At 50.7% G+C, this 26,704-nt stretch overlaps 1 protein-coding gene across 3 annotated transcripts in view; it reads left to right on the top strand.

The window, feature by feature from the left end:
- Positions 1-26,435, top strand: part of Kcnq1 (potassium voltage-gated channel subfamily Q member 1) — a 319,789-nt gene extending 293,354 nt beyond the window's left edge. For 2 of the 3 annotated variants that reach the window (XM_057778117.1, XM_057778116.1), the window contains one exon: positions 25,325-26,435. In XM_057778117.1, the coding sequence (XP_057634100.1) occupies positions 25,325-25,540 (216 nt within the window). In that variant the 3' untranslated portion in view covers positions 25,541-26,435. The remainder of the gene's footprint in view (positions 1-25,324) is intronic. The other variant, XM_057778118.1, reaches the window with a different exon arrangement.
- The last annotated feature ends 269 nt before the right edge of the window (positions 26,436-26,704 follow it).

Below are 26,704 nucleotides of genomic sequence, written 5' to 3'. Positions count from 1 at the left end.
GCCGGGCCGTGAGAGACCTGGTTTCAACAAACAAGGTGGGTGGTGCCTGAGGAGAGACACTCGAATTTGACCTTTGGTCTCCACACACTGCACACAAATCTGTAGGCACACACACTCCTCCCTAAAACTCTCCCTTCCCATTGGGTACTCACTAGCTTTGTAGAAATGGTGTCCATTTACATTTGAAAGACCTTGAAAAAGGACCCCAAAGAACCTAAGCAGTTTCTAAACACCTCCCATCCCCCAGAGCTTTCTTTCAGAGTTTGCACTGATATCTAAAACCCACCTTCCCTGCAAAAAGTAGCAAGGCTGTCTAAAACAACACCCACCAGCCCACACATTCACACCACGGAGCTCCAGTATTTCTGGATTGGTGTGCACTGAAATGCTTGCCTCCCTCGCCACCCTCAGCCCTGTCTGTTCTTCAGGTCAGATAGTGAAGCATGTGGAAGGCAGACCAGTGCCCCGGGGCCTGGAACCATCAGAATCCTGGGGCCACACCAACCAAAGCACATGCTCAGAGTCAGGCTGTGCTTTGTGGTCCCTTCCCAGTTTACCCAGGGCAGAGAGTGCCCAGCAGTTCTCAGAAAAGACAAAGAAACAGGCCTTTCAGACTACAGAACAGAAACAGGATATTTTGACATATGTCACCACGTGCCTGGGCCACTTGGCTTGGCTATCCCAGCAAGGGGCCGAGAGAGTGCCCCTTTTGTCCCTTCTTCACAAATGTTATGTATCCACTCTACACATGTGCTCACAGCTCAGACGCCGCTCCCTTTGGAATGCGGTCCACTCCACCTCCAGTTGTCCCCTAAGCAGTTCAGCTGCTAAGCCCCAAACCCTCCCACCTGTCAGGTCCTTAGCACCAGCTGCCCAGAGCTCCTGTACCCAGGCACAGCCGGATGATCACCCCTCAGAGCTGGCCAGGCCTGTTGTCAGCTGCCAGTAAAGCCCTCCATCCTTCCCAACAGGTGTCTCCCACAACTGCAGGGGATGGGGGTGGGGGGGCTGCTTAGCTAGGCAGCTACTCTACTGCCCCAGGCCTGCAGAATGATGTCAGATGGCTACGCTGCTGGCCACTCTGGAAGAGGGTAACCTGAGGGATCCAGCCTGCTCCACAGCCGTTGTCAGTACTAGAGGAAACCCACACCAGTCATACTCTGCTCAAGCTGGACTGCATTGAATTGAAAGGGCCAGACTTTTCTGTCCCTTTCAAAGACCAATTGGACATTGGCCAGGGAAGTTTGGCCCTACAGAGTCTGGAGTGTCTTTACCTGGCACTTTATCCAGCCTTTGACCTCTGTCCATCCAACATTGCTCAAGCGCCTTCATGCGCTAGGCTTCCCCACAACAGTGCTGAGCTGGATAGCTGCTGTTGTTGAAGAGGACGGGCTGATCAGGGGTGGAGTAGGGGGACGGGGAGGGTTATCTCAAGGTGATAAGCAGCACCCACCAGCCATGTGGCTGGCCACATGCTGGACTATAGACAGGGAAGACACCAGAGTACAGGAAGTACAAGCCCCACTGTCCCATCCCTAAGCGTGCAGTTGTCTTCAAATGGGAGTAGAGGTTTCTATGAATCACACTAGAAACAGGAGCCTGGAGCTCTCCTGACCTAGAACCTTTCATGCATTCCCGAGAGGAACCCTACCTGGTCTTGACTATGTCTGTTGCACATCACTTGCTGATAGGAATTTGTCCTACGGAATGCGTCATTGGAAAATCCCATCATTGTGTGGCCTTCATAGTGTGTTCCTACTCAGTCCAAGACAGCTGCAGTGATACAGGTAACAGAAGCATACTCAACCACCCCCACATGTATGTCAGAAACACCCTCTGTTGGCGTTTGACCACAGGCTGTCAAGTAAGGTCCAGCTGCCCATGCCTTTAAGGGTTTATATTCAGACATCATTTGGATCTAGAAATTTCTTGTATTTCTGTGCCCAGCTCTTGCCTCTCATTTTGAGTCAAAATGATTTCTATTTTAGCCTGGGCCCTAAAGCACATTTTATAGATATAATCTGCTTTCAAAAATAAATACCGTAAAAAATCTGGTCCAAGAACATTCTGGGTGAGTAGGTGGTGGGTACTCTGATTTTTCAGCAGCTTTGTGTGCATTAGGATTTTCTACTTCATAAACCATGTTTACCAATTTTTTATCCTGAAATTTATCATTTTAAGTTTTCTATTTTACTGATATAAAATTTCTATTAGCACTAGATTTGGTGGGACATCCCTACGATCCCAGCACTGAGAGAGCTGAGGCAGGGGGATCAGGAACTTAGATCTAGCTGAGCTGCAGAACAAGACCTTGTCTCAAAAACAGTGTTCCATAACCAGCTGCAGCTAGACACTTCCCTCCATGTCTCTAGCTGTTATCCCCTTTGAGTTTCTAACACATTGTTATCTTGCTTGCTTAATGTTTGACTCTTCAAAATTTTTCTCCATTTTGCTAATATTCTCCTGCATCTTGATCAATTACTTCCCTGTCCTTTCTTTGTATTTATTTGTGTGTGTGTTCTTTTTTAGATTCCTGGGTAAAAAACCTCAGAACGTGCGCTTTCAATCCCTCTGGTTCTCTAACGTGGCTTTGAGCATCCCTCTGAATGTCCCTTTGGCCGCATCGCACACTCGGTCAGCTTGTCATGTTGTCGTCATGGCCAATCCTCAAACCGATGTGTCTCCCATTACATTTCCTTTCTAAGCATAGAATTATTTAGGGGGTTACTTTTAGACCTCCGGTGTGTCTGTTGGTAGCTACTTTCCAATTTTATATTAACGTGCAGATTTTTTTTTGAAGTTTATGGGATTTTCCTTGGAGGCCCAGGACTGACTCCATGACCTTCTCATGTACACAGGAGGCAGTGGCCTCTGTCAGGAGTTCAGCTTGTCATGAGTCACAGGCTTCCTTTCTGTGCTTATTTACTTGTTTGTCTTCCCCCTGTAGTGTTGGTTTCTTGAGTACAGATGTGAAAGTTCTCAGGAGCATGGTGGATTCCTTGATTTATTGCTTTCTTTGATTTTTGTCTTCCCATTCAAGTCCCAGATACCATGTCCTTTCCCTGTTCCACTTCTGGAAGCTTCCCCAAACTTCCCCTACCTCATCTCTCGTGAAATCTGCACACTTGATCTTCCTACTCCCTTGAACTTCTCATCCTTGCCTGGGACTTTGCTCCCTGTCCATCACTCCTCATGTGTTCATAGCCATTCTGTACCTGAATATCTCTGGTACTCTCTCAGCCGTCATAGGGACAGGGGCTTTTTAGGGTCTGGGCTCCTGTATATGCCTGACCTCTGCATCTCTCCAAAGATGTCAAAACAAGTCTAAGGCCCTGTCCTGCTCACCCCGTCTATCTGAGCCCTCCTCCTGGGTGAGGCCCTTGGCCCTCTGGGTGGCACAGACACATTGTGATCCCTCCTCACCTGACTTCTGCCTGAGTTCTTTCCTTCCGCACCATGGCGCCTATAAGGTAGGCTCTGTATGCAAATCTTCCCTCCTCATCCCTCAGGTGTGTCACAGGTGCAGAGGCCCTGTGTAGGGCACGAGCACAGGCAAAAAGAAGATGGAAGGACGACGGAAGCCTAGATGCTCACAGCTGTCATCACAAGGGTCACTACAAGAGAGGGCAATGGGAGCAGCCATGAAAGAAACGGGTGCCAGAGCAGAGACCAGAGAGGGAGAAAATAGAGAAAGAGCCACGAGTGAAAGAGGCAGGCCATTCTAGATGCTGGAAAGGCCAGAATACACTTGCCCCAGAACTCTCAGCAAGCAGCCAGCCCTGCAAATGTCAAACTTCAGACTTCTTGGACAGAGATATCAGATATATGCCCCTAAGGCCGTAGTGACATGCTAAGAAAACAGAGGAGTAGGACAATGACAGGAGCCCAGACCACAGCAGAGGACAAGAGAACACATGGGCACCAAGCAGCTACCAATTACCATGGCAAGAATCACATTTCCTTAGCGGTAGTGAATGCTATAAAGAGAGCTACAAGGTGTCAGATGGGTTGTGAAACCATCCAGGATGATAGCAGAGGAGGCTAAGGAACCTCCACGTAAGCAAGGGGCTAAGCCAAGAGCACAGATGAAACAAACCCTCCGGGCAGGGTATGCAGCATACATAAGGGCCCCGGCTCAGGAAGGAAGGGGCCTAGCTTGATCTGAGAGGAAGCCAGAAGACTGAGTGGGATTAGGGAAGGCAGCATACTGGGAAGGGCTAACCTCAGCACAGGGAGGCCAGAAGGCAGGGAAATATAGATTAGGGGTGCGTGCATTAGATCCTTCTGAAATTTAAGGCCATGCAATCATTAAACTAGAACAGATGTTAGGAAAAAAAAAAAAAAAGGAAAAGGAAAAAGGCATAGAAACCCCAAAGGAGCTTTTGGAAATGTATCATTGAGTACTGATTTCAAATACTCAGAAATATGTTGAAGTAAATCTCCCAGAAATAGGATAAAAACTGAGAGATTAAGATAATTAATTAGCCAAGAAGCATAAACACTCAAAAATAAATATATTTTTAAAAGAAAAGAAAAATTAAGCAAAACCCAAAGGTAAATTTTAACCCCAGAGAAAACAAAAAGCTATAATCAAAGAAGACCCATAAGCAAGGAAGACTCAGAAGATGGGTCAGCCAGTGAGACTTTTGTCATATGAGCATAAGGACTTAAGTCCAATTCTAAGAACCCATGTTAAAAAAAAAAAAAAAGCCAGGCATGGTGGCACATACTTGTAATCCCAGCACTGGCAAGGTAGAGACAAAGGACCCTTTGGGCTCAAAGACCATCTAGCTATACTAATCAATAAACTTCAGATCCAGTGAGAGATCCTGTCTCCAAAAAAGGTTGAGTGGTACCTAAGGAGTAATACCTGAGTTTGACCTCTGGACTACACACACACATGCACAAACTCAGTCTAAAAAGATCCAATACTTGACAGCTAGAAGTTCCAGGGGAAGCATGTGAGAGGGCCTAGAGAGACAGATCAGTAGTTAAGCACACTTGTTGCTCTTGCAGATGAGCCAGGTTCAGTTCCCAGCACCCACGCAGAGATCACAGATGCCTCTGAGGATTCATTGACCCCTTTCTAGAGCACACAGTATACATACATAGACTCGGGCAATACACATATATGAAAAATAAGGAAATAGAAGGGTCATCCCAAAAGCCCCAGTCAGGAAGAGAAGCTCATGTGCCAGGCTATTCTTCCAGAGAGATAGGGACAAAGTGAATACTGTGGAATCATCTCAGAGATGGCAAGTGAGCTGCCAAGCCATGGGCCTCTCAAGAGAAGATGCTTACAAGCTTCTGAAGAGAATATTCTATACCTAGCCAAAGTAGCTGTGAAGGCCAAGGAGACACTTGTAAATGTATAGGATTGGCTTTCCAAACCTTTTCTTAGAAATTTGTGGGAATGTTCTCCATCCAATGTAAATTCTCTGGAGAGCAAGGTCAGGCAAGGCCACAACCCATACCTGAAGCAGAGGGGGCTGCCCAAGGGAATGCAAGAGAGCAGCCTGTCATTGAAAGATGTGTACAGCAAGCATCCCTTGGATGGTATATGTATTTGCACACATGTACAACCTAGCACACAGAACAATACCTGCATATGCAATTATACACATAGAGACTCAGAATGCAGACCCACACAAATATACTCCTTCACACAAACAGGTTCCTTTACATGTGCATAAAATTATCTCCCAGTAAAATTCATTCCCCACTTGCAAGATGGCTTATCGGGTAAAGGCACTCGCCACCAAGTCTGAAAACCTGAGTCTGATCCTTAGAACCTAGATGGCAGAAGAGAACTGACTTATACACGTTAGTCTCTGACCTCCACACATATGCACATGCACAGAAAAATAATTAAATAAGGACTTGGTGAGATGGCTCCATTGTTAAGAGCATGTACTTCTCAGACATAAGACCAGAGTTCAATTCCCAGCGTCTGCCAGATGACAGTTCTAGCTGAAGCTATAACCTTAACTCAAGGGGAATCTAAAGTCCTTGGCCTCTGCAGGCACCTGCACTCACTGTGCACACCCACACGGTGATACATGGACACATAATTTAAAAGAATAATAAAATCTTTTAAAGATAAACAAGTTTGAAGGAAGCTAAACCTAACCCAAAGGCAGCCCTTAACTACAGAGCGAGCAGAAAGCTGTTATCAAAGAAGACCCTGTGAACACAGTGTTTACATTATGATCATTTAAAGCTACATGTTTCTTTAAAATGCAAGTGGTAAATATTTATCTAGCCTAAACTGTGGTATAACTACGCAGAAGGAATACTGGGGAAGAAGTTGTAGGACAAAAGTCTTGATGGCTCATCTTCCATGTTAGTCACTAGAGAGTGCCTAAGACGGCAAAAACAAGGAACGGAAATTCAAGAAATATGACAGAATCAGGCATTCGTGGCACACGACTTTAATCCCAGCACTTGGGAAGCAGAGGCAGGTGGAGCTCTGTGAGTTTGAAGTCAGCCTGATCTATAAAGTGAGTTCCGGGACAGCTAGGGTTGTTACAAAGAGAAATCCTCTCTCGAGAAAAAAAAGAAAAAGAAAGATAACAGGAAAACTAAGAAATAGGAGGTCAGTGGGAGCAGGTAAGAGGGTCTTGTGGGGAAGGGAGGTGAGTACAGAGGTTGAAGAGGAATCTATGCTCTCCTCGACCACATGACTGAGATTTGGTTTTAGGCCATTTCTGGACTGGAGTAGAGTGAAGGTGGTGGCCACATGGTTATGTGTCTACTACAAACCGTAAACTGAGAATTTAGGCTATGAGGTTCAGAGAAGCTAAGACTTCTCTAAATGCTAGAAGACAGTTGGCATGAAGGAGACCCCCCCCCCCAAAAAAAAAGGGTATGTTCAAGGCCACCTTAAAGAGACCACAGAGAACACAGAACATGGACCAGGAGGCCAGAAGGCAGGCAAAAGAAATCCAGGAGCTCTTGCATCCCACGTGTCCCATGAAGGCTTCAAGAAAGGAACGGGAAAGCAAGAGCTGAGAGCCTGCTAGGTTCTCTCTTGATGCCACATTCATTCTGCCTACATAGAACATGACAAGAGTCATGCTGCTTGTCCTCCGGGCCTCCTGAACTGAGGGAAAAAGAGACTAGACAAGGCCCGAGAGACTGGACAGGTAGCCCGAGGTCAGCAGGTCAGCTCTGCCTCCAAGGAAGTCAGTGGTGTGCTCTATTGACGTCCCCACAGCTGGCCTTGCACTGAGACACATCATGGAGGGATAAAAGTCCTGCGATATACCAAGGGAAGGAGGGAGGCTCCCTCCCCAAGTTGGGGTCATGCTGGGTGTAGATTGGACAGAGACTGGAGCCTTCCCTTATACTGCTGTCCCAGCTCTCCGTGGCCTGACTCAGTTGCCCAGTTGCCAGGGGGAGGCTGAGGGAGGCCCTTCCAGACCCAAACCCTGGTCCTAGCCTACTCTGCTCAGCATCCTTCCAGGAAAATGGGCAGGTTTCCTGTGGAAGAGTCCCAGTGCCAGGAAGGCAGGCCCTGAAGGGTGGCAGAGCACCCACGGCCTCCACCGTCCTCCCTGCCTGGCACTCCTTCCATGCGCCTGACTCCACCCCATGGATGCTTGCTTCTTCGGGTTAGATGTCGTCCGTTGTTCTTGGCAGATGTTTTTTGAATGTCTACTATGTGCTCTGGGAACATGGGGAGCGGGGAGAAGCAGGGGGGTGCAGTATGTGGCCCTGCCCTTGAGGAAGTCGCATACAGTGAGCCACGGACAGTAAACAGGCCATAAATTGCCCTCTGCGAGGCTGTCAGGAGAGGAGAAAGCACCTAAAGCAGTCATTCACACTCTTGTATGAATGAGTGCCTCTGGGGCTCTGCTCAATAACAGACCAGACCAGGGTGGCCTCCCATTTCCAAGGACTGGGACAAGGGTGGGGATGATTGTAGAGAGAGGGGGCAGGGCAATTCCCTCCCTTACCATAGTTGCTTCACCAACACCCAGAGTTTCCTAGCTGCATCCCTGAGACTCCTGAGAGCCCCTACAATAAGACCCTACCCCCACCTTACCCTGGTCTCTGCCCCTTCTGCCCCCTATACCCTCTCTGCAAGGCCTCACCCTCCCCACCATCCTGGAAACGATTTTGTTGTCTGCAGAGATTATGTGTAACTGACTGTGAGCTAGAAGTCTCCGGAGCGAGCGAGCGAGCAGCCTGTTACCTAACCAGGCCTGGCTCGTGCCAATGTCTTGAGTAATTATTGGGGAGGGGGGCCTCAGCCCACAGCCGAACCTCTCCAAGGGAATGCTATTGTTTCTCACGTCAGCTGTGTCTTGGACAGAAAACTGTAGGAATGAGATGGGGTGGAGGGTGGCTTAACTCTTTGGGCCCTGTCTGCCCTAGCTTCTCAGGGCTGCCTGGCAGAGAGCAGGCCCCGTCGGGGGTCAGAACCCCAGGCCGAGCCGGCAGCCGCCACTTGGCAGAGCCTGTGGAAACCACCGTGCAGCTCTGTGCAGACAGTTGTGGAAAGTTGGGCGGGCTGTCGGTGCGCCCAGCCAGCATCCCAGCCCTTTTTCCCTCCCCTGCCCCTGCTTCCCTAGGGCTCACCTGCAGGCCTACAGCTGGCAGAGGAAATGCCCTGCTTGGCTGGGACCCAGTAGGGCTCAAAAAGGACCAGGCATGAGGCAGCCGGCACCCCAAGGGTCCTCAGCCTACCCCCATTCAGCTGGATCTCTGCCGGCTCTAAGAGAACCCACAATCCCTTCCTACTGGTGTTCCCAGCCCACTGGCACCACATGGTCACAGCCAGACCCACTGAGGTAGGGCACAGGGTTCTTGTGGCAAGCCTCAAGGCCAAGAAGAAAGAGGGAGGGTGGGTGCCAGCAGTGGGTGGCACAGAAGCTGCACCCTAAGGAGTCTGGGCTTTGAGGTTACTCAGCCAGTCACAAGACCTTATACACAACTCAGAGGTGACCTATATGCGAGTATGTCAAGCTAGGAGTAGAATGTAGAACGACGTAGGTGACAAGGAGCAGGCAAAGCATCAGGCACGCCATGAACGGGGTAGTGCAAGTTGGTTAAGCTGTCGCTCTGATAATGACAATTTGTGTCTCGGTCAAGAGCTCCCATGGGTCTAGCACAGCAGCCAGACCAGGAACTGCCTCTGTTCTCTGTCTGCTTCTCTGTCCACAATGTGACACCCCATAGCTTCCACAGTCGCCATCACTTCTGCATTCCAGCAGTGAGAAGGAGGAAAGTACTTGAAGGGCACCCTCCCTCCTCTTACCCTCCCTCCCCACACCCTCCCTCCCATCACTGGAGGGGTATCTGCCTTCCTCTGTCCAATGACCGGTTTGCCACTGCAAGGACCCCTGGTGAGTAAATGGTTAATTCAAGGTTCTTTTGCTAAAGGAGGAAGTAGTTCTGTCTTTGTCTGAGGGCAAACCCATGTGGTTCAGGGGGAAAAAAAACTCTGATAGGAAGTGAGTGTTGGAAAGAGAGCAGGGAGGACTCAGACCCTTAGGGGCTCAGCCTGAGTCCTTAGAGCCAGGCACATAGCAGGGCTGGTCCCCAGGATGAAGACAAGGCTGACAGGCTATCTACAGAGCTCAGCGTAGCCTCTCAGATTCCTAAGTGGTGAGGTCAGACACCAGCAACTTTGTGGCTCAGCCAGCCTTGAGGGTCCAGGCTGGCATTAAATGTATAGAGGCATTAAAGCTTGGCCAGTGAAGCCAACAGCCAAGAGGTACCCACTAGTGGAGGTGTAAGGGAAGGACTCAGAAAACCTGTGTGGAGAAGGAGGTGGTGGAGGAAAGAGGCCCAGAAATGTATATCCTGGGAGTCTGAGGATGAAAAGGTGACCCTTAACCCCAGGGAAGACAGAAAGCTGAGGTCACAGGAGATCTTGTGACTCAACTAATATTCATCTCTACTTCCTCTAAAGCCCACAAAAAAATGGCAGTAGAAGCACCAAAAGGGGTAATTGGTGGTATAAGTAAGCAAGCAAAGAATTAGAAGGGTAGACAGAAAAAGATAACAGAAGAGGGAAAGAGACATCCCCAAAGTTTGGAAGATTAGACAGAGATCCACCAGCAGAGATAACTATAGAAATGAGAGCTAGAGTCTGACCTTCCAGGCAGAGCCACCACCAAAGTTGAGGTAGCTCTCAGTCAGGATCCTGGAAGAATCTTATACCATCCTGAAGGCAGGAACACAAAGAGGAGTCTACTAAAGTTCAGCCTGAGTGTCAAGCACTCCCTTGGTATCCCATGAACCCAGGTACTTATTGACCCCCACCCAAGCAAGGATGAGAGGCTACATTCTGGAGAAGCTGATCCTGTCAGGACACTAGGAACAGCTGTGGGTTGAACTGAACCCTTTGGGGCTGAAAAGTCAACCCCTTAGAATGCCCCATTTGGTTCCACATGGCTTCGGAACAGCGATAAACAGACATCCTGCATCTCCTGAGAGAAAAAATATAGGTCACACATGGAAAATGGAGAAGCATCAGGAAGTGAGCATGTACTAGCACAGTATCTTTGCGTTTCTGGAAGAAGAAAGGTGGAGTCATTTCCAATCTAGAGTCCTAAGTAAGTATAGCAGAAAAAAATAAAGAGATTTGCCAAAATGCACACTCAAACATTTTCATTTACCACATACCTTTTCTCAGAAAATTGCCTGGGGATATACTCCTGCAAAATGGGAGGGGAAATGGGCAAGAACACAGAAGCTGGGGACCAAGGGAAAGAATATAATACCTAAAAACTAGAGAGAAAATAGCCCTGCTAGAACTGCAGCAGAAATAGGAGAGTTAGGAGAGAAGAGAAAGAGACAGAAGGAGAGAGAGAGAGGAGAGAGAGAGAGAGAGAGAGAGAGAGAGAGAGAGAGAGAGAGAAATTCATTACCAGTATTCCCAATAAGATCAATAAAAACTTTGCAATTCTTGCAGAAAGTTAAAGGATGGACTCATAACAGATGTATTAGAAGGGCACTAGAGTGCTCACTTCATACGTGCAAAGCCCTGGGTTTGATCCTAAGCAATTAAAAAAAATAGTTGAAAAAGATTTAAAAATATTAATTCTGTGGGACTGAAAAGATGACCCAAAGTTAAGTGCACTTCCTGCTCTTGCAGGAGACCCGAGTTCAATTCTCAGCACCCACATCAGGCAGTTCACAACCACCTGTAACCCAGCTCCAGGGGACCTAACACCCTCTTCTGACCACCACAGGCACTGGAACATACACGACATATATACAGAGACACATACACATAAATAAAAATAAAGACTTTTAAAAGATTTTTTTAACTAAGCAAAGGATAAGCAAGATGGCACAGCAGGTCAAGGCACATACCCCCAAGCTTGATCTAACTTTGATCTCTCTGTCTACATGATGGAAGGAGAGAACCAACCCACAGGTCATCCTCTGACCTATGTGTGTGTGTGTGTATATATATATATATGTGTGTGTGTGTATATATATATACGCACACAGAGAGAGAGAGAGAGAGAGAGAGAGAGAGAGAGAGAGAAATGAAAAAAGAAAGAACAAAAGAAAAAGAAAAACTAAGCCTAACCCAAAGGCAACCCTGAACTACAGAGAAAACAGAAAGCTGTTATCCCAGAAGACCTTGTGAATACAGTGTTTACACAGCGATCTTTTAAAGTTACATGTTGCTTTAAAAAACGGTAAATAGTTATCTAGCCTAGAACTGTGGTGTAACTACACAGAAGGAATGCTGAGAAAGAAGTTGTAGGGCAAAATCTCAATGGCTCATCTTCCGTGCTAGTCACTAGGTTATACCTAAGACTGGAAAAAAAAAAAACAAAAACCAGAGATTCTAGAAATAAAACAGGAAAACTAAGAAACAGTCAAGAAATTTAAAGACTCCCCTCCAGAAACAGCAGAAACAGGAATTCGGACCTGGGGATATAACACCCTCTCTGGGCTGTTCACAGATGGAAGTGCTTCTGACAGATTGATTAATATTGATGAGAAGCTTCTAAAATGCAGGAAGGGAATGTAGGTGCCAGAAAGTAGAAAATTCTGCTGGTGGCCTGGTGAGGAAGAAGAGAGGGTTCAGTGGGGAGCTGGGGCTGCAAGGAAAAGGTAAGGACATGCTAGGGCCTTGGGTGGCAGGAGATGAAGGGCAAGCCAGGCTGGAGCACTGCACAGTGTGTGCAGCCTTGGGGTCAGCTAGACCCTGGTTGGGAAGAGCAGAACTGTGGTCGTGTGTGATGGGACAGTAGTAAGAGAGGAGAACTCGCTTCCAGGTGTCCCCTCCTTTAACCAGAGGTGACAGAGAGACTCGGGTTCCTCCCTAGGCAGGCTTCCCAGATATGAATGTTGCTTTGGATGGTCTCTAAGGCTTCAAGATCTGGACTAGTAATGGAGAACCTGACAGCCAGGGGAACTGAGGGCTTCTTGGGGCCTGCGAACCACACCCATCTTGTCAGCATGTAGCCCCTTACCACAGCCCTGGTGTCCCGGGTGACTTCTTCCTCCCAGCCCCAAGCACAGGAAGGGCGGGCTGGGAACTGCAGGATAGGCCTGAATCTCTCATCAGCTGGAGGGGTCAGCCCAGGTCAGATGGGCCCAGGGCCAACCAGAACCTCTTTCCTAGGTGGAGGCTTCCCCCACCTTTTAGCTTACCTTCAGAGAACTATGGACCTTCTGGGAGCCCCCACAACCTGTTTGCCCTCAGCCTTGGGCCCCAAAGAGTGCCCCACATCTGACTCTAGTCGTAGCCTGGGTAGAACATGTGAACTTAGTGGGGCCCATGAGATGTCGCAGTGCTTTCTAGGAATGAGGCAGTCAGGGCTCTGGCTTTGCAGGTCATGGGCACAAGGTAAACTCTACCAGGTGCTTTTCTGCATGTCCTCCCTCATCCCTCAACCCTCATCCTACCCACCTGGCTCCTCCCAGGAACAAAGAGAGCCACTACAGGCCAAGCTAACTATGTATAAAGCTATAGAGACAGCAGCTTTCCTGAGAGTCTTTCTTCAGGCTCCCTAGCCTTGCCCAGGGCCTGGTCAGCATTCCACAGTGCCCAGCATCAGGGAAAAGGCTCCTAACAGAATAGTAAATGACCTATTTTTGGCTGTGGAGTGAGGTGGGAGGTTACAGGATAGATCAGTCAATCTCCAAGGTGGCAGGAGGCCATGGCCAGAGTTGGGGGCTGGGGCACGACTGTGATGTGGACCCTGGACTACAGTGAGGATAAGAGTGTCTGTGGGTGCAGGGAGAGGTAGTACCTGTAACCTACACTGCGCCAGAGGCCTGACTGGAGCCCTACAGGGGTGAGGGCCGAGCCAGAGAACCTTGCTCTTTGCTTGTGTCAACACGGTCCTGGGTCCCCCTCCCCTTCCAGCGTGTCCCCAGTATAGATCCCTCCTGTGCTTCTCTGCTTGGGGCAGGTTGCTTAGGGAAGAACTGTCACCAGAAAAGGGAAGGAGGTGGCAGCAATGCCCACCACCACCTCCAGAGATAAAACATCTGTTGAAGTCACCTCTTCCAGGACCCTTGGAAGCTAGAACTGGCTGAGTAGGCAGTACCTGAGTCCCGGAACCATAGCTCATACAGAAGCCCAACTTCAGAAAAGGCAGCAGAGCTGGGGGTTTGCCCAGTGATGCCTGCCATTCAGGATTTGGGGCAGGACTTAAGCAGAGGTGACCAGAACAACATGGGTCACCCGGATCCATGGCAATCTGAGCCAGGGAGAAACCTGAACTACCATCCTGGGGCCTAGGGTCCCAACTAACCCTACTAGGATTCCTTAGGTGACTACTGAGGTTACAGAAAGCCGGTGAGTAGCCATTGTTGAAGAGCAAATTCACTCCCCTCACATCCAACACCTTTAGCACCTCAGTGTCCCTGGCAGTTCCTGTCACAGAAGCAGGAGGTAGACAATCGCCAGAGCCTGAGCCTGGACTGGGGATCAGCAGGGTGGCCTGAGGTGGAGGCATGGGAAGTTGTCCAGGGTGGCCTGGCAGCAGGTAGCGGGCTGGACGTGTCTAGTGTGAGGGTCCATCTTGACAAGCTTGGGAACACGAAGAAGAAAACCTGCCAAGTATGTCCAGATGGGCTGGAGCACTGGGGCCTGGCTTGAAGCCCCAGCAACTTCCTGCTGGTCCAGCTCCTCTCGCCCCTTTCCTGAACAGTCTGCCGGAGACCAGAGGCAGCCAGGGGCTAACTCCACACTCTCTGGTCTGCTCTGTGAAGACCAACACAGGGCACCTGGTGGGTAACCTCAGAACCTTGTGTCCATATGGCAGGTCGTGGAGGACAAGTGTCCAGTGTCACAATGAGGAGGCAGCACAGATACCAGAGCTGAGCACAGAGGAGAGAATGATGGGGAGAGGGTGGCCGGTGGTGTGGCGTCGTAGCTAATGTGAAGGGAAACACCATTGCTGGGTAAGGGGAGATGGAAGCCAGGAGAGCTGGCAGCCCTTTTGTTCCCAGTGACTGGAGGGTCAGAAAGGGATCCGGGATCCCAGGTTCCTCTATTCGTGTGATACCTTCTAAGCCTTAAAGATCTGCCCATCCGCTGCCAGCCCCCATAGGAGCCTAACCTCAGGATCCTTACCTGCTCTCTCTCCATTAGCGTTTCCCAACCCATAGAGTTAAGACTGGGCCCACCTATGAGATACTGAAATTTCTGTCCCAGTGGAGTCCAGGAACCTGTGTTGAGAGGAATAAAGAGAACTAAGAGTTCTGAGGCACAAAGAATGAGAGGGAACAGGATGGGGAGCCTTGTCCTGTCCCCCACACCCCACACTTCAGCCAGGCCTCTACTCCAAGCAGAATACTGGGCCTGGCTCAGATGGCAGGAGAGGTAGTTAGGATCATCCTAACTCTGTCCCCACAGTTTTAGACACCAGAAGAGAAGCAGGATTCTAGATTCCAGGCCCAGTCACCCAGCCCCCATCCGGAGCCCTAGGCCTAGCCTCCAGCCTAGCCTCCAGCCTCAGGGGTCCTGACTTCAGAGAATCCTGTCTCAGAGTAGAAGCAGGAAGCAGGGGAGGGAGTGGGGCCCCATCCCGTTCTGCAGGCTGGGCTGGGGGCTGCCTGCCCACCTGGGTCAGCCACAGCTGCAGCTTGGATGAATGACTGGCTGAGTCATGGGGCCCCTTCAATCTCCAGGCTGGGGCAGAGTCTGAATAGCAGTGAGGCAGGATGTCCAGGCCCCAGGAGGGCAGGCAGGGCTTTGTGAGCTTGGGATACCAAATGGATAGTGCTTACCTTTACCTCAGAGCTTCCTGCCCAGCTCCCTGCTGCCCACATGGCATCTGCTTTCCAGAAGTAGCTCCCAGTTCTCTGGCTTCCAGTACATAGCCACACTCGGCTCCACAGAGCCTGTGTCCAGTGCCATGCACACATCCACAGACATATGAAAGACACAGTGCACACAGGTAGACCAGTCTTTTCTGGTCTACCAGCAGAGTTCTAGATCATTCTAGCCTATGGTAGCCATGATTCCTGCATCTCATCCTGTGGGTCAGTGTTGTGCACCTACTGTGACCCAAGTATGGGTAAAGCAAGAGCCTCCTTCTGCTTGCCTGATCTGGAGAGACAGACAACCAGAGTCAGCACAAGAACCCTGAGCTCTCAGCAGCAAACTGGAAGAAGGTCATCCAGGGCGTGCAGGTATGAAGGACTGTGAAGAAGAAAGAAAAAGCCTGAGACTTAGCAACACTAAGTCCTTAAGGGAGGGAGGTGGTTGCTTATAGTTCAGCAGGTGCAGAGGGCTTGGAGGGTCCCAGAAGGCCAGGGGGCCTACGGCTGGCAGAATGGAGCTGACTGGGGTCAGTCAGAGGTCGCTCTAGGGTAACAGCTATGAAAGGCTTAGAGGCCAACAGCGGAGCGGATTGGGGCTCCTAAGATAACCATCCCTATAGAGTTGTCATGGGGCCACTCATGAGGCAGAGCTCGTGTCCTTTTCAGGCAGGAGGGTAAAGGAGGACCAGGATGGATGTCTTGAAGATCAACAACTATTATGAGGAGAAAGACAAGAGCTGGATGGGTTGGTTGGGCCATGAGACACAGGGGGTGTTCTCTAAAGATACCAGATTCAAAGTGGAGGCTAAGGGAATGGAGACCAGGGAACAAACTAGAGAACAGCATATAAGGAACTAGCAACTGGGAACCAGGAAACCAAGCCCAGGAGGCGGGTTCTAGGGAAACCCCGTCATAGGTGGAAAACCTGCAGCACGGACAGATGCTTAGGGTCTACCAAGGGCTGAGGGGCAGTGGGAGCCAGGGGCAGGTGAGGGGACCACTGGGGCACCACCTTGCTCTAGACCCTAGCACATCACCAGAACAGGAGTCTCCTCCAGGCAAGCTTCAGGCACCGGGCATTCATGGGCTTGGGTTGTTCCCCGGGGTTCCCTTGTCCAGCATCAGGGCCCAGGTTAGGGCATTGCTGGTCCCTTCAGGGAGGCCCACTGCATGTGCAGCCACCCCAAGAAGCAAGTGCCCTTGACATGTTCTAACTGGCGGCCTCAAAGCCTGCATTGAGTAAAAACAAGCAAGTGGACCGCCACACCTGGATCATATTACGGCTGATGTCAAAACTGCCATGGAGGGATACAGTGTCTCATGCCGGAGCTAGGGAGGGTAAACACCCTGTCGCTAGCCAAGCACCTGGTAGAGGAGGCCCCAGGGAGAAATGGGGGGCAGTGCTGAATTCTATATTTTACAGAATGGGCCACTGTAGACCATGTAGCTCCATCTTTGTAGAGATCAACACAAAGGGACATGGAGGACCAGGTTACCAACACTCCTGACTGTATCTGGGATAGTGTGAGAAAGAAAGCCATCGCCTGGCAAGCAGAGTATACACAGATGGGCAGGGAGGGACGTGCGTGGCTATTCCAAGGGTCTATCTCAAGGACAGTCCCAGCTTGGGTGAGGTATAAGGAGAACACATACCAAGGTTGTAGGTGCAGCTGAATGTGGGGATCAGGGAAGTGCTCTTATACTAAAAGGGCAGGGAGTGCCAGCACTCAGACCAGGAGAGGGGTAGTGTTAAGGGGGTTCCACCCTTTACCCTGAGAGGCCCATGAGATCAACACAGAACCAGGGAAAATCTTGAATGAATGGAAGAAAAAACTGGATCTATGCCTCTGACTAGTTAGCACTTGAGAATGTTCAAGAAAGAAGCATCTAGAAGATCTAGGATAAGCCAAGTCACAGGATGCCCCCACAGAGAGTGAACTCCCAGCACCACCCAGATCCCACCCGGGGAAGGCAGGTCCAGGTCAGTGTGGCAATGGGGACAGACCCAGGCCATAGCCAGAGGCCCAGTGAGGTTGTCACCAGGAAGCAAGTGTTACAAGGAAGAGAGTAAAGCAGGAACCAAGAGATTAAACACTTCTTTCCCCCACCTGGTTACTGGGGATGATAGGAATGTCTGTTGTATGAACAAGAAGGTGGCCGCTTGGATGGCTGTACATATATGAAGGGTGAGGCTGAGAAAAGCTCACCCGTGTTCACATTGACGGGTAGTCCCAGAGTGGCAGGCAAGATGGAAAAGGACAAACAGAACAAACTCCAGGTCTGAGGAGGCTGGAGACAGGGGACAGGAGGTGAGGCTCCTGGAGCAGCAGCCACAGACCTGCTTGTGTTTGCCTAGGACACAGGGTGTGGTGCTGGCCCAGGTGGGCAGTCCTGATCAACTGCCTGAGCCCCGTGTGGTCCCTGTCCACCTGCCACCACTGCCCACTTAGTTTGGCCAAAGGCTCTGGCTTTTGGTACAACATGTTCTGCCTGGAGTCCTCAAGCTTCCGGGACTCCAGCAGAAGAGAATCCAATGCAGGTGGGGCCTGTGCCTGCAGCCAGCACAAACAGGGCCTCTCAGCTTCCACTTTTCCAGCCTGTCTACAAGCTTGCCCAGCCTGAGTAACTGCTGTAGAATCTGCCCATGGGGGACTGAGCAGGCAGAGCAGCTGCTTCTTAAGCACCCTGACATGGAGCTGCCTCTGCAAACAGGACACTTTGAGGCTTGCAAGAGCTGGCGAATCTTTTGGAGAGGCTGGCATCCCCATTCTGAGCTTAGATCTCCCCAACCTCCACTAACTGCCAGGGGGGTAGAGGCAGCTTCTAGGGCAGGCAGGCAGAGGCCCTCAGTGTTGTCAGGAGCAAGGGGCTATGGGGCCTCAAGTCAGCCCCTGCTCAGCTCAGGACCTTTGTCCCTGAAGCTGTCATCAGCTCACACAGAGCAGGGAAACTATGGAATGGACGGTTCCAAGCCACAGGGGCACCTGGGAGGAGGAGATGACCTAGTGTCCTGTAACTTGGGGCCACACACTGCTGGCCCAGGGACATCAACTGCTCATCTGTGTGAGGCAGTGGGGTCTGAAGACAGGGTAAGAGGTGAGTCATATGAGCACCGAGGTTGACTTCAGTAGCTGGAGAAGAAGCAGGATGGAGACCAGCGACCTGAGCCTATGGGATTGTGTGGGAGAGGTGACAAGGGCTCCCAGCGCTAGGGAGTCGAGAGCAAAGTCAACAGGGTTGCCTGGGAGGGATTAAAGCTATTTAGAAGCCAGGTGTGTGTGTAGTCATAGGCCTGTGATCTCAGCACTTGGGAAGGCTGGGGCCAAAGGATCATAAGTGTCTGGCTGGCTTGGCCTATATGGTGAAACCCAGGACAGGGAGGGAGCTATGTACAGTGAACCCTTAAAAAAAAGACAGGCAAGGAGCTCAGTGTGCAGAAAAGATATTCCCCCACCTGGTGAGGGATTAACCACTATAGGGAAATCTACATCAACCCCACACACATCAAAGATTTACAGGTGAAATGCAAACCTAAAAAACACCAGAAAAAATTCATGTCAGACTGAGGAAGGGTTAGTTAGCCAAGTACACACTGACTTGGAAACCATAAAGGAAAAAAAAAATAGAATGGAACTCCTATTTGGAAAAGCAATGGTCCCAATAAGTGCAGTCACAAAGCAAACAGCATGCAAGAGAAAATGCTTGTGATCTACATGTCAAAAGATAAGCCTTCACATACAAAGAGTCTTTACAAATCAATGAACATGAAAGGACTTGCCTGCAGTTGTATACTCCATTGGCTTTTGCCCAGTACCTTCCTGGGAAGCAGGGCTCTTGGGGGGCTTCTACCCCCCTCACCCAAGAGAAAGGCCAAAGATTAATTTAGTCACTCAGCAAATATTTGTACTAGATCACATGAGTTTCTAAGCACCTACTGTGTGTCTGACTATCAGGGACTCAACAGGAATGGCACACTTAGGACCTGACCTGAGGATCCTCAAGTTTGAAGAAAGGACAATAAACAAGTCAATTAATAAACTCAGGAAGTCGGTTGGGGAGGGGGGCAACCGTCACAGAGTGTGCTAGAAAAAACGAGATAAGCGGGAGCTTTTGCAGAGCAGTGGGCATTGCGGCTGAAAGTCCACAAAGCAGTGGAGAGCAGGTTTTAGTCCAGTGAGTGCAAAGGTCCTCAGGCAAAATGGAGGAGGATGTGTTCAGGATATGTGTGAGAAGGGATTGGGGAGGGGCTGCAGAGGGAGATGACATTCATTGGTGTAGTGGAAAAACGGAGGGATGAAGGCATAGGTCTGAGCACAAAGGTCAGCTGGTGCCGCCCAGAGCAAAGCAAAGAAGGGGAGTGCAGGCGTCTGGGTCAGGGGTGAGACTGCTGGCCTGGACTAGGCCTTGTCTGCAGAAGTTTGAGGGCCTGGCTTTATATGGGTACTTACATGGTCTGTGTGTGTGTGTGTGTGTGTGTGTGTGTGGTGCGTGTATTGCGTGTACATGTGTGCATATGTGCGCATGTGTGTGTAAGTGTGTGTGTGTGTGTGTAAGTGTGTGTGTGTGTGTAGCAGCGGGGATCCAAGAAAGGGTTAGAGAGGCAGGCATAAGGAAGCAGCTGTAGGGAACCAGGTAGAAATCTTATGGACCACGGGTATGTGTAGAGTCATGCATCTGCAGGTCTGGACGGCAGAGTCTGTATAAAGTGGGCTAAGGGTCAGAGACAGAGCCCAGGCACAGAGGCAAAAGTCTTAGCTATGTCAGTTTCCCTGGGTGAGGCTCTTAAGCAATGACTTGGTGAATAGTCAGGGTGCCTGCCACATCTCAGTCTAGGGATGCTCTTTATAGTCCCAGGTCCCGTCTTGTGTGGTAACTGGTAACTGGTGACTCATGTGACTGATGTTTCTGGTGATCAGGAATATTTATTTGTTGGCATAGATAATTTATCTGATATGCTGGTGGGAGCCAAGTGTTTGTCTGCATAAACAAGATCACGGGTTGAGTCATTATTTTTTGACTTTTTTTTTCTTAGAGGAAGTGTTTCTTTATATAAACCTGGCTGGCCTGGAACTCACTATATAGACCAGATTCGCTTGCCTCTTCTGAGGTCAAAGGTGTACAAGACCACACCAGGCCTTTTTAGACATTTGTAAAATGAAGAGCTGGGGTTGAAGATGTTGCTTGACAAAATGAGACACTGTTCAACATGGCACCCAGATAGGACCCAGCCTGCATTCTCAGGCAGGCTCACCCATGTGCCCTGTGGATCCTGGGAGCCAAAGGACACAGGGCCACCCTAGTGATTGTAAGCCAGAGATACTGCATGCAGGCTTTTCTACAAAAGCCAGAGCACCAAAAGTCATGAATACAACAACTGTAAGCACAGCCCCTTCCGGTCACCACACTTAACACGTGTTGGCATCCACTCCACTCCACAAGACCAACCTGTACGAGCTCCACCTGACCATGTGTCATTCTCGGGAGTTCACCATGGTCTCCCCATGCAGGTGGGTGCTAGGTGAGGATGAGGCCTGAATGCACTGAGAAGGTAAAACTACCTTCCTTCCCTTGGGCTTGGACTCTAGAGTGAAGGTACTCGCGTGCCTAGCATTGGTGGCGTCCTTCCCTGAACTCAGAGTAGTATGGACAAAGACCACAACTGACGTGGCCCAATTCCAGTGAGGGAAGCCAGCACCTTGAGGAAACGGTGACTGTGTGTGGGCTGGCAGTGTCACCGCAGAGGAAAGAAAGGGCTGAGAGAGGACAGCCCTGAGAGAGATACACACTGCCGTGTTTGAGGAGCAGCATAGGCCTGGAGTCACGGGAGTAAGAAAGAAAAAGGCCACATGGAGAAATGGGAGTGAATTATAAGGTGGCTCCTGGGCCAGCAGCACAGTGCTGTTTTGTGTTCTGAGAGGACTGTCACGTGTAAACCTGCTGAAGTGGGAGGCCAGCCAGTAGACACTACTGTAACCGTCCCAGAAATAGGAGATGCTAGCTGGACCGGAGGATAGAACTGTCCAGGGATCCTGGCCTCCAGCTGACGGAAGGAAAGTTCCATAACAGAAGGCCCCCAAAGGGATAGGAGACAGGAGATGACCCTAATAGCCCCACTACACACCCCTCTTTTAGCATCCCCATGAAGTGTGTGAAATGAGAACCATAATGCTACCTGCTGAGAAGTGCTAAGCTCGTTTGTATAAACATCATATATAAACCCACTGGAGCCCCAGTACCTACCAATCATTGCTCCCTCGCTACTCCTCCAACTTCTGCCCCAACTCTTCCCTCTCCCATAGTACCCTAGGCAGACTTCTTTCCTTCTGTGCAAAGTAGGGCCACGCTTAGCCTAGACAGCACTAAAGAGGTGTCTCTCTGATGGTGGTGTCGGGGTGCTGGGAGAGAGGACGTGGAGGAGGAGTGATGGGCAGGCAACCTAAGGTAGGGCTGAGGATTACCAGGGCCTGCCAGGCAGGGTTCTACTGATCCATAAGATGCAGAAGTGGAGGCCAGTGTGAGCCTGGGGTCAACTGAGCCAGGGAGCAGCTCGACTGGGGTCTAGGCTCATATGTACTATGTCTTCTACCGAACTCCCCCTGGCTGACTCCACACAGACTGTTCTGTTGCCAGGCTGGCATCTGATGGCTCTTCACTAGGTAGCAAATATTTTTAATATGGCCTCTAAAAGTGACCTATGACTGTCCCTCAAGGCACCAAAGGCCACTCTCCCAATACCCCACCGAGGGCCCTGGGCTGACCCATAATGATCCCCAACCTGAATGCATACCAGGGCCTTACACCCTGAACCCAAGCCCAAATATCCCCACCAGGTTAAGCTGAGGCTGAGACGATCCACAGGCCAGGGTTGTGGGGGTCCTGACCAAGGATCAAGGCTTGGCAGGTTCTGAAAGAAAAAAAAATTCTGAAAAGACTCTTCAAGATTTTCCTTTGAAAGCAAATTCATAACCACATCAAACAGGAATCCCCGTCGCCTTGAGTCTGATCGCCAGCCGCCGCCAGCTCTCTAACTAGCTGTTGTTCTAATTGCTTTTTTCTCTTCTGAGGCCCACAGAGGCCAGCGATGGCTTTTACTTAGGTGAACAGAGACAGGGCACAACAAGGCTTTTGTCTGCCTTGCCCTGTTAATCACTATCGAATTGCAAACCGTGATGAGATCTGAGATCCCCAAAACTGATCTGTCCCAGTAGCTCTTGGAGAACACCATCCCAGAGCCCAGAACAGGCACTCCCTTCCCTGAAGGTGGTGGCACCACTCTGGGCACCTGCCTGTGGTGACGTGGCTCCCTGCCTCCACCTACTCAGCATGGGACACAGTGCTCACCAGCTTTCTGGCCATGCACTCAAAACCCCAAAGGAAGAAAGCAGAGCCAGGTGGCTCCAAGAACAATTGCTGAAGTGTTATCTTTGGAGCTGGATTCTGGGCTGAGGAGCCACTGTACACCAGGCCAGGACCCTCCTTGAATGGCCCAGCAGGACTGGACACAGCTTGGGCATGAAGGGCATAGAGGCTCTCTAGGGGCTGCTTTGGGAGATTAAGTGGCCAGGAAAGAGGCAGAGGCCAAAAGAGCAAGCTAAGACCACCTGCTTTCAAGGCAGAAGCATGGCCTTGGCAGGCAAGCTCCCCAGGCTGCTATACAACAGACCCGGTGGGCGAAGCTTGGTTCACTTCCCAGCTATGGAAACAGAAGCAACAAGAAAAATGCATGGCCAGGCCGTCCTACTTAACAGGGCAACCCTTGATCCCCAAACTGTGCTGGACAGACTAGATGGCAAGTACCACAGCCAGTCACTAAGATCCAGGCAAGAGCATAAATTAAGCATATGACATTCACACTGGCCAACTCCCCACAGGCTCCTCTATTGCCAGACGGCATCTGATAACTTTTCACTGGACAGCAAATATTTTTAATATGGCCTCTGAAAGTAACCTATGAACGTCCCCCAAGGCTCCAAAGACCATTCTCCCGTGACCCTACAGAGTGTCCTCGGCTGACCAACAAAGATCCTCAGCCTGAATGTATCTTAGGGCCCTGTACCCTGAACCCAAGCCCTGGTATCTGCACCCCAGGCCAAGCTGGTCTGATCAAGGCTAGGAAACTTACAAAACTCAACCACAAGTGACTGCCGTGATGGCCAGGGCCAGCAAGAGGGCCCTATTTGTGCACAGCTGGGCAAATCTAGCAGGATCCTGTGGATGGCCAAGAGGACCCAGGAGGATCCTGCACATGGCCATGGAATCCAAGCAAACTCTCAAGCAGCCAGAGAATTGGAGGAGTGTGTGTGTTTAGATGACCCCTTGCATTATTTCCTGTCTCCACACTTCTACCCCTCCCCCTCAAACAAGGTGACAGCAGCACACTGAGGCCCCAGACTCTGGACCCTCTTAGGACTCTAGAACATATCCTGCTTTTAGCAGCTTGGCCAATAGGACAACTTTTGACCCAAACAGGCTCCTCAAAACCCTGATTGGCATAAACAGTGGCCATGGGGTCATTATGAGTTTGGGAACTGTCCAGGGAAGCTTTGGAGATACCCTGGAGTGGCACACACAGGCTTGGTGGGTTCTGTGTGGATTCTGCCTGGATACTTCTCCCATCCAGCCCTTTCAGAATACGAACCAGAAGTGGGACGGAGGAGCCAGTACTGAAAGCCTCAGGAGCTGCCTAGGACACAGACATTCCCCAAGAACACACTTGTCCAGAAAGATGGAAGCTGGCCCCTGGCTGCCTCTTGTCCTCAGGGCCCAAGTCAACCAGGTTTTGAGGCCAGCAGTCAGCAGTTGACTGAGTCATCGCATGGTTTTCCCTAAAGCTGCTTTGCGGGTCTGACCATATGAGGCCATCTATCAAGACCTCAGGCTCCATCCCTGCGTCACTGGTGTTCCCTTTGCTCAAGGTCCCCATGTGAGGCTAAGGGAGACCCCTGCTTTCCTAACAGAGCACACTGAGGGCACCACCCATGTGCTCAGTCTCTGAGGTCCCCTCACTCAATCACAACCCATGCACTATTGCTTATGCTGGGTAGGCTCATATATCCCCCCACCCAGTCCTCCAACTGGCCCTGGAATAGCCCCTGATTCCTAGGGAACTGTGCTGGGGGCTCTGGCCTCCCTAGACAGGTCTTCTCTTCTTCTAGAGGAGAAAAGGAAGTGACCAACCACTTCAGGCCTCCAGGACTTGGCTCCAGCCCCCTATACAATGGCTCCGTCTTTCTAAGAAGTTCTCCAATGACTCTCCATTGTCTCCTACAAGCACAGCGAGTGAGACCTTTGTCCAGTGCCTACTCCGCACCCATTTATCCCAGGTTCTACCCTGGCTCTAGCTCCTCCCTAGTTTCTTAGCTACCTGCCTACTTCTTGGAGTCAAACAAGCCCTTTATAGGCATGGATTAGGGACCACCTGGCCCAGAACTCTACTCGGTCACTGCCCTAGTCAATGGAGACCTAGAAAAGTGATGCTGTCCTAAGTTAGTCCCTGCTGAGATATCTTTGGGAACTGGCACTCTTCCATGGGCCACCCAGCCTCTGTCTGCTCAATCTTCACCTGTCCCAATCTGTCTCTCCAGGTGCCAGCCCCTCCCAGCTAGACCTCCCTGTGTAGGGCTCCAGTCCCCTCCAAGCTGAGCTAGACATGGCCCTTGGCCTCTGAAATTACACCCATTGTGTTCCCTCCTCCCCCTCTCCACTTGGCCACAAAAAGCCAGAGACTGTGTTAAAGGCTGCAGAAGGCTTGTCTAGAGTCTCGAAGACTAAAATGCCCAGGAGGGGGCTACGAGGTGCTCCCAGCCACTAGGTCTATGTAGAAACAGGAAAGGACAAATATGGATGGATGGATACACACAAGAACTCAGTTCTGTACTGCACCCCAATAAGCACATGTAGACAGGGACATGAGGGTGACCTAGGGTCTCTCAGCATGGTGCATACATAAATTCACAGATCTCTAAGGACACATGTCATGCTCTGTCTTTCAGGCCTTCCACACTCAAGCCCTAGGATGGCCTGCATTAGCCTCTCCCTAGCACCATGTTCATCTCTGCTTCTGTCCCCACAGGTGACACAACTGGACCAGAGGCTGGTGATCATCACAGACATGCTCCACCAGCTGCTGTCCCTACACCAGGGTGGTCCAATCGGCAACAACAGGCCACAGGTGGTGGCTAGTGATGAAGATGGCTCCATCAACCCTGAGCTCTTCCTGCCCAGCAACAGCCTGCCCACCTATGAACAGCTTACTGTACCTGGGATGGGCCCTGATGAGGGTTCCTGAAGCAGCTCAGAAGAGAGGTCCAGGGTAACCCCAACAGGTCTGCCCCACCTCCCTCTCAACAGGGGCACTCACCTGGTCCTCACCCCCTTGAAGATCTCATATGGCAGTCTAGCTCCCTACAGCCCCAAAACCCGTGGGCCAAGTCACCAGCCTGAACCTGGAGCTCACCAAGGCCCAGCCAGTGGGTACTAGAATTTGGCTAGGCATGGGGTTCCTCTCAGGCCAGAATTGTCACTCCTATCAAGATGGTGATGTTGTTCACCTGATGGCTGAGACACAGTGATGGGGAGCATCTTGTAGGACTAGGATGCAACTCAGGCAAAGGAAGGCCCATCCAGGCGATGTCAAGTTGCTTCCTCAAGGGAGACAGGAAGAATCTGGCAGAGTCTGGGGTCCCCACCCTCAGCCTTGAATCCAGGACCCAGCTGGGAGCAAGAAGGGTAGGGCACGTCCAGCCCACTCTACAGGCTACAGGCCAATGGGGGCTCAGCAGGCCAGAGCCCAACTCCTTCCCTCTCTAGTGATGCTGATCACACGGGCAGGATACCATAAGCGTTCCCAATATCCAAATTGGGGAATATCTACTGTCCCCCACCCTAGTTAGCTGTGGACTGACAGCTCCTCCCCTAAAGCCGTCAGCAGGGCCCTCGAGGCCTATGTGCCCTATGTGTGCAGCCTGCCCCCTACTCCTTGCTGACAGAGGTGCTGGAGAGATGCCCAGACTCCGGCCTCATCGCAGCACATCTCAGCCAGCAGCTGAGCCATGACGCAGTTAGTGGTATCACCATTTCTCCCTGGATTTGTTCCTCGGACATTGCACCTCACAGAAATCAGGATAATTTCCGGTGATTCAGAATCTCTGTTTTAATGAATTTGATAGTATGATCTTGATTGAGAGGCTTTTTCAAATAAACTTGGGATATCCCAGGTTGATCTTGGCACGTGCTTACTTCTGGGAGTGTCTGGGGGGGAGTCTTTAGAATAACATAGGGTTCAACCTTCGTTCTCTGCCCTACCTCACCTTCCTCTCTCCTGCTGCTCCCATGGACAGCCTCAACCTCTTTGTGGACAGGACCCTACAGAGCCCTGGAGCCCAGGTACCCAGGTGGTCATGGCCTGAGCATGATTGGCCAGTCCATGCAGAGAAGGCCATAAGGGCTCAAA

The sequence above is a fragment of the Chionomys nivalis genome, chromosome 8 (genome assembly GCF_950005125.1).
Source record: "Chionomys nivalis chromosome 8, mChiNiv1.1, whole genome shotgun sequence".
NCBI classification, from domain to species: domain Eukaryota; kingdom Metazoa; phylum Chordata; class Mammalia; order Rodentia; family Cricetidae; genus Chionomys; species Chionomys nivalis.
Note: the sequence above shows the minus strand (reverse complement) of the source record. Positions and strands in the feature narration are given on the sequence as shown.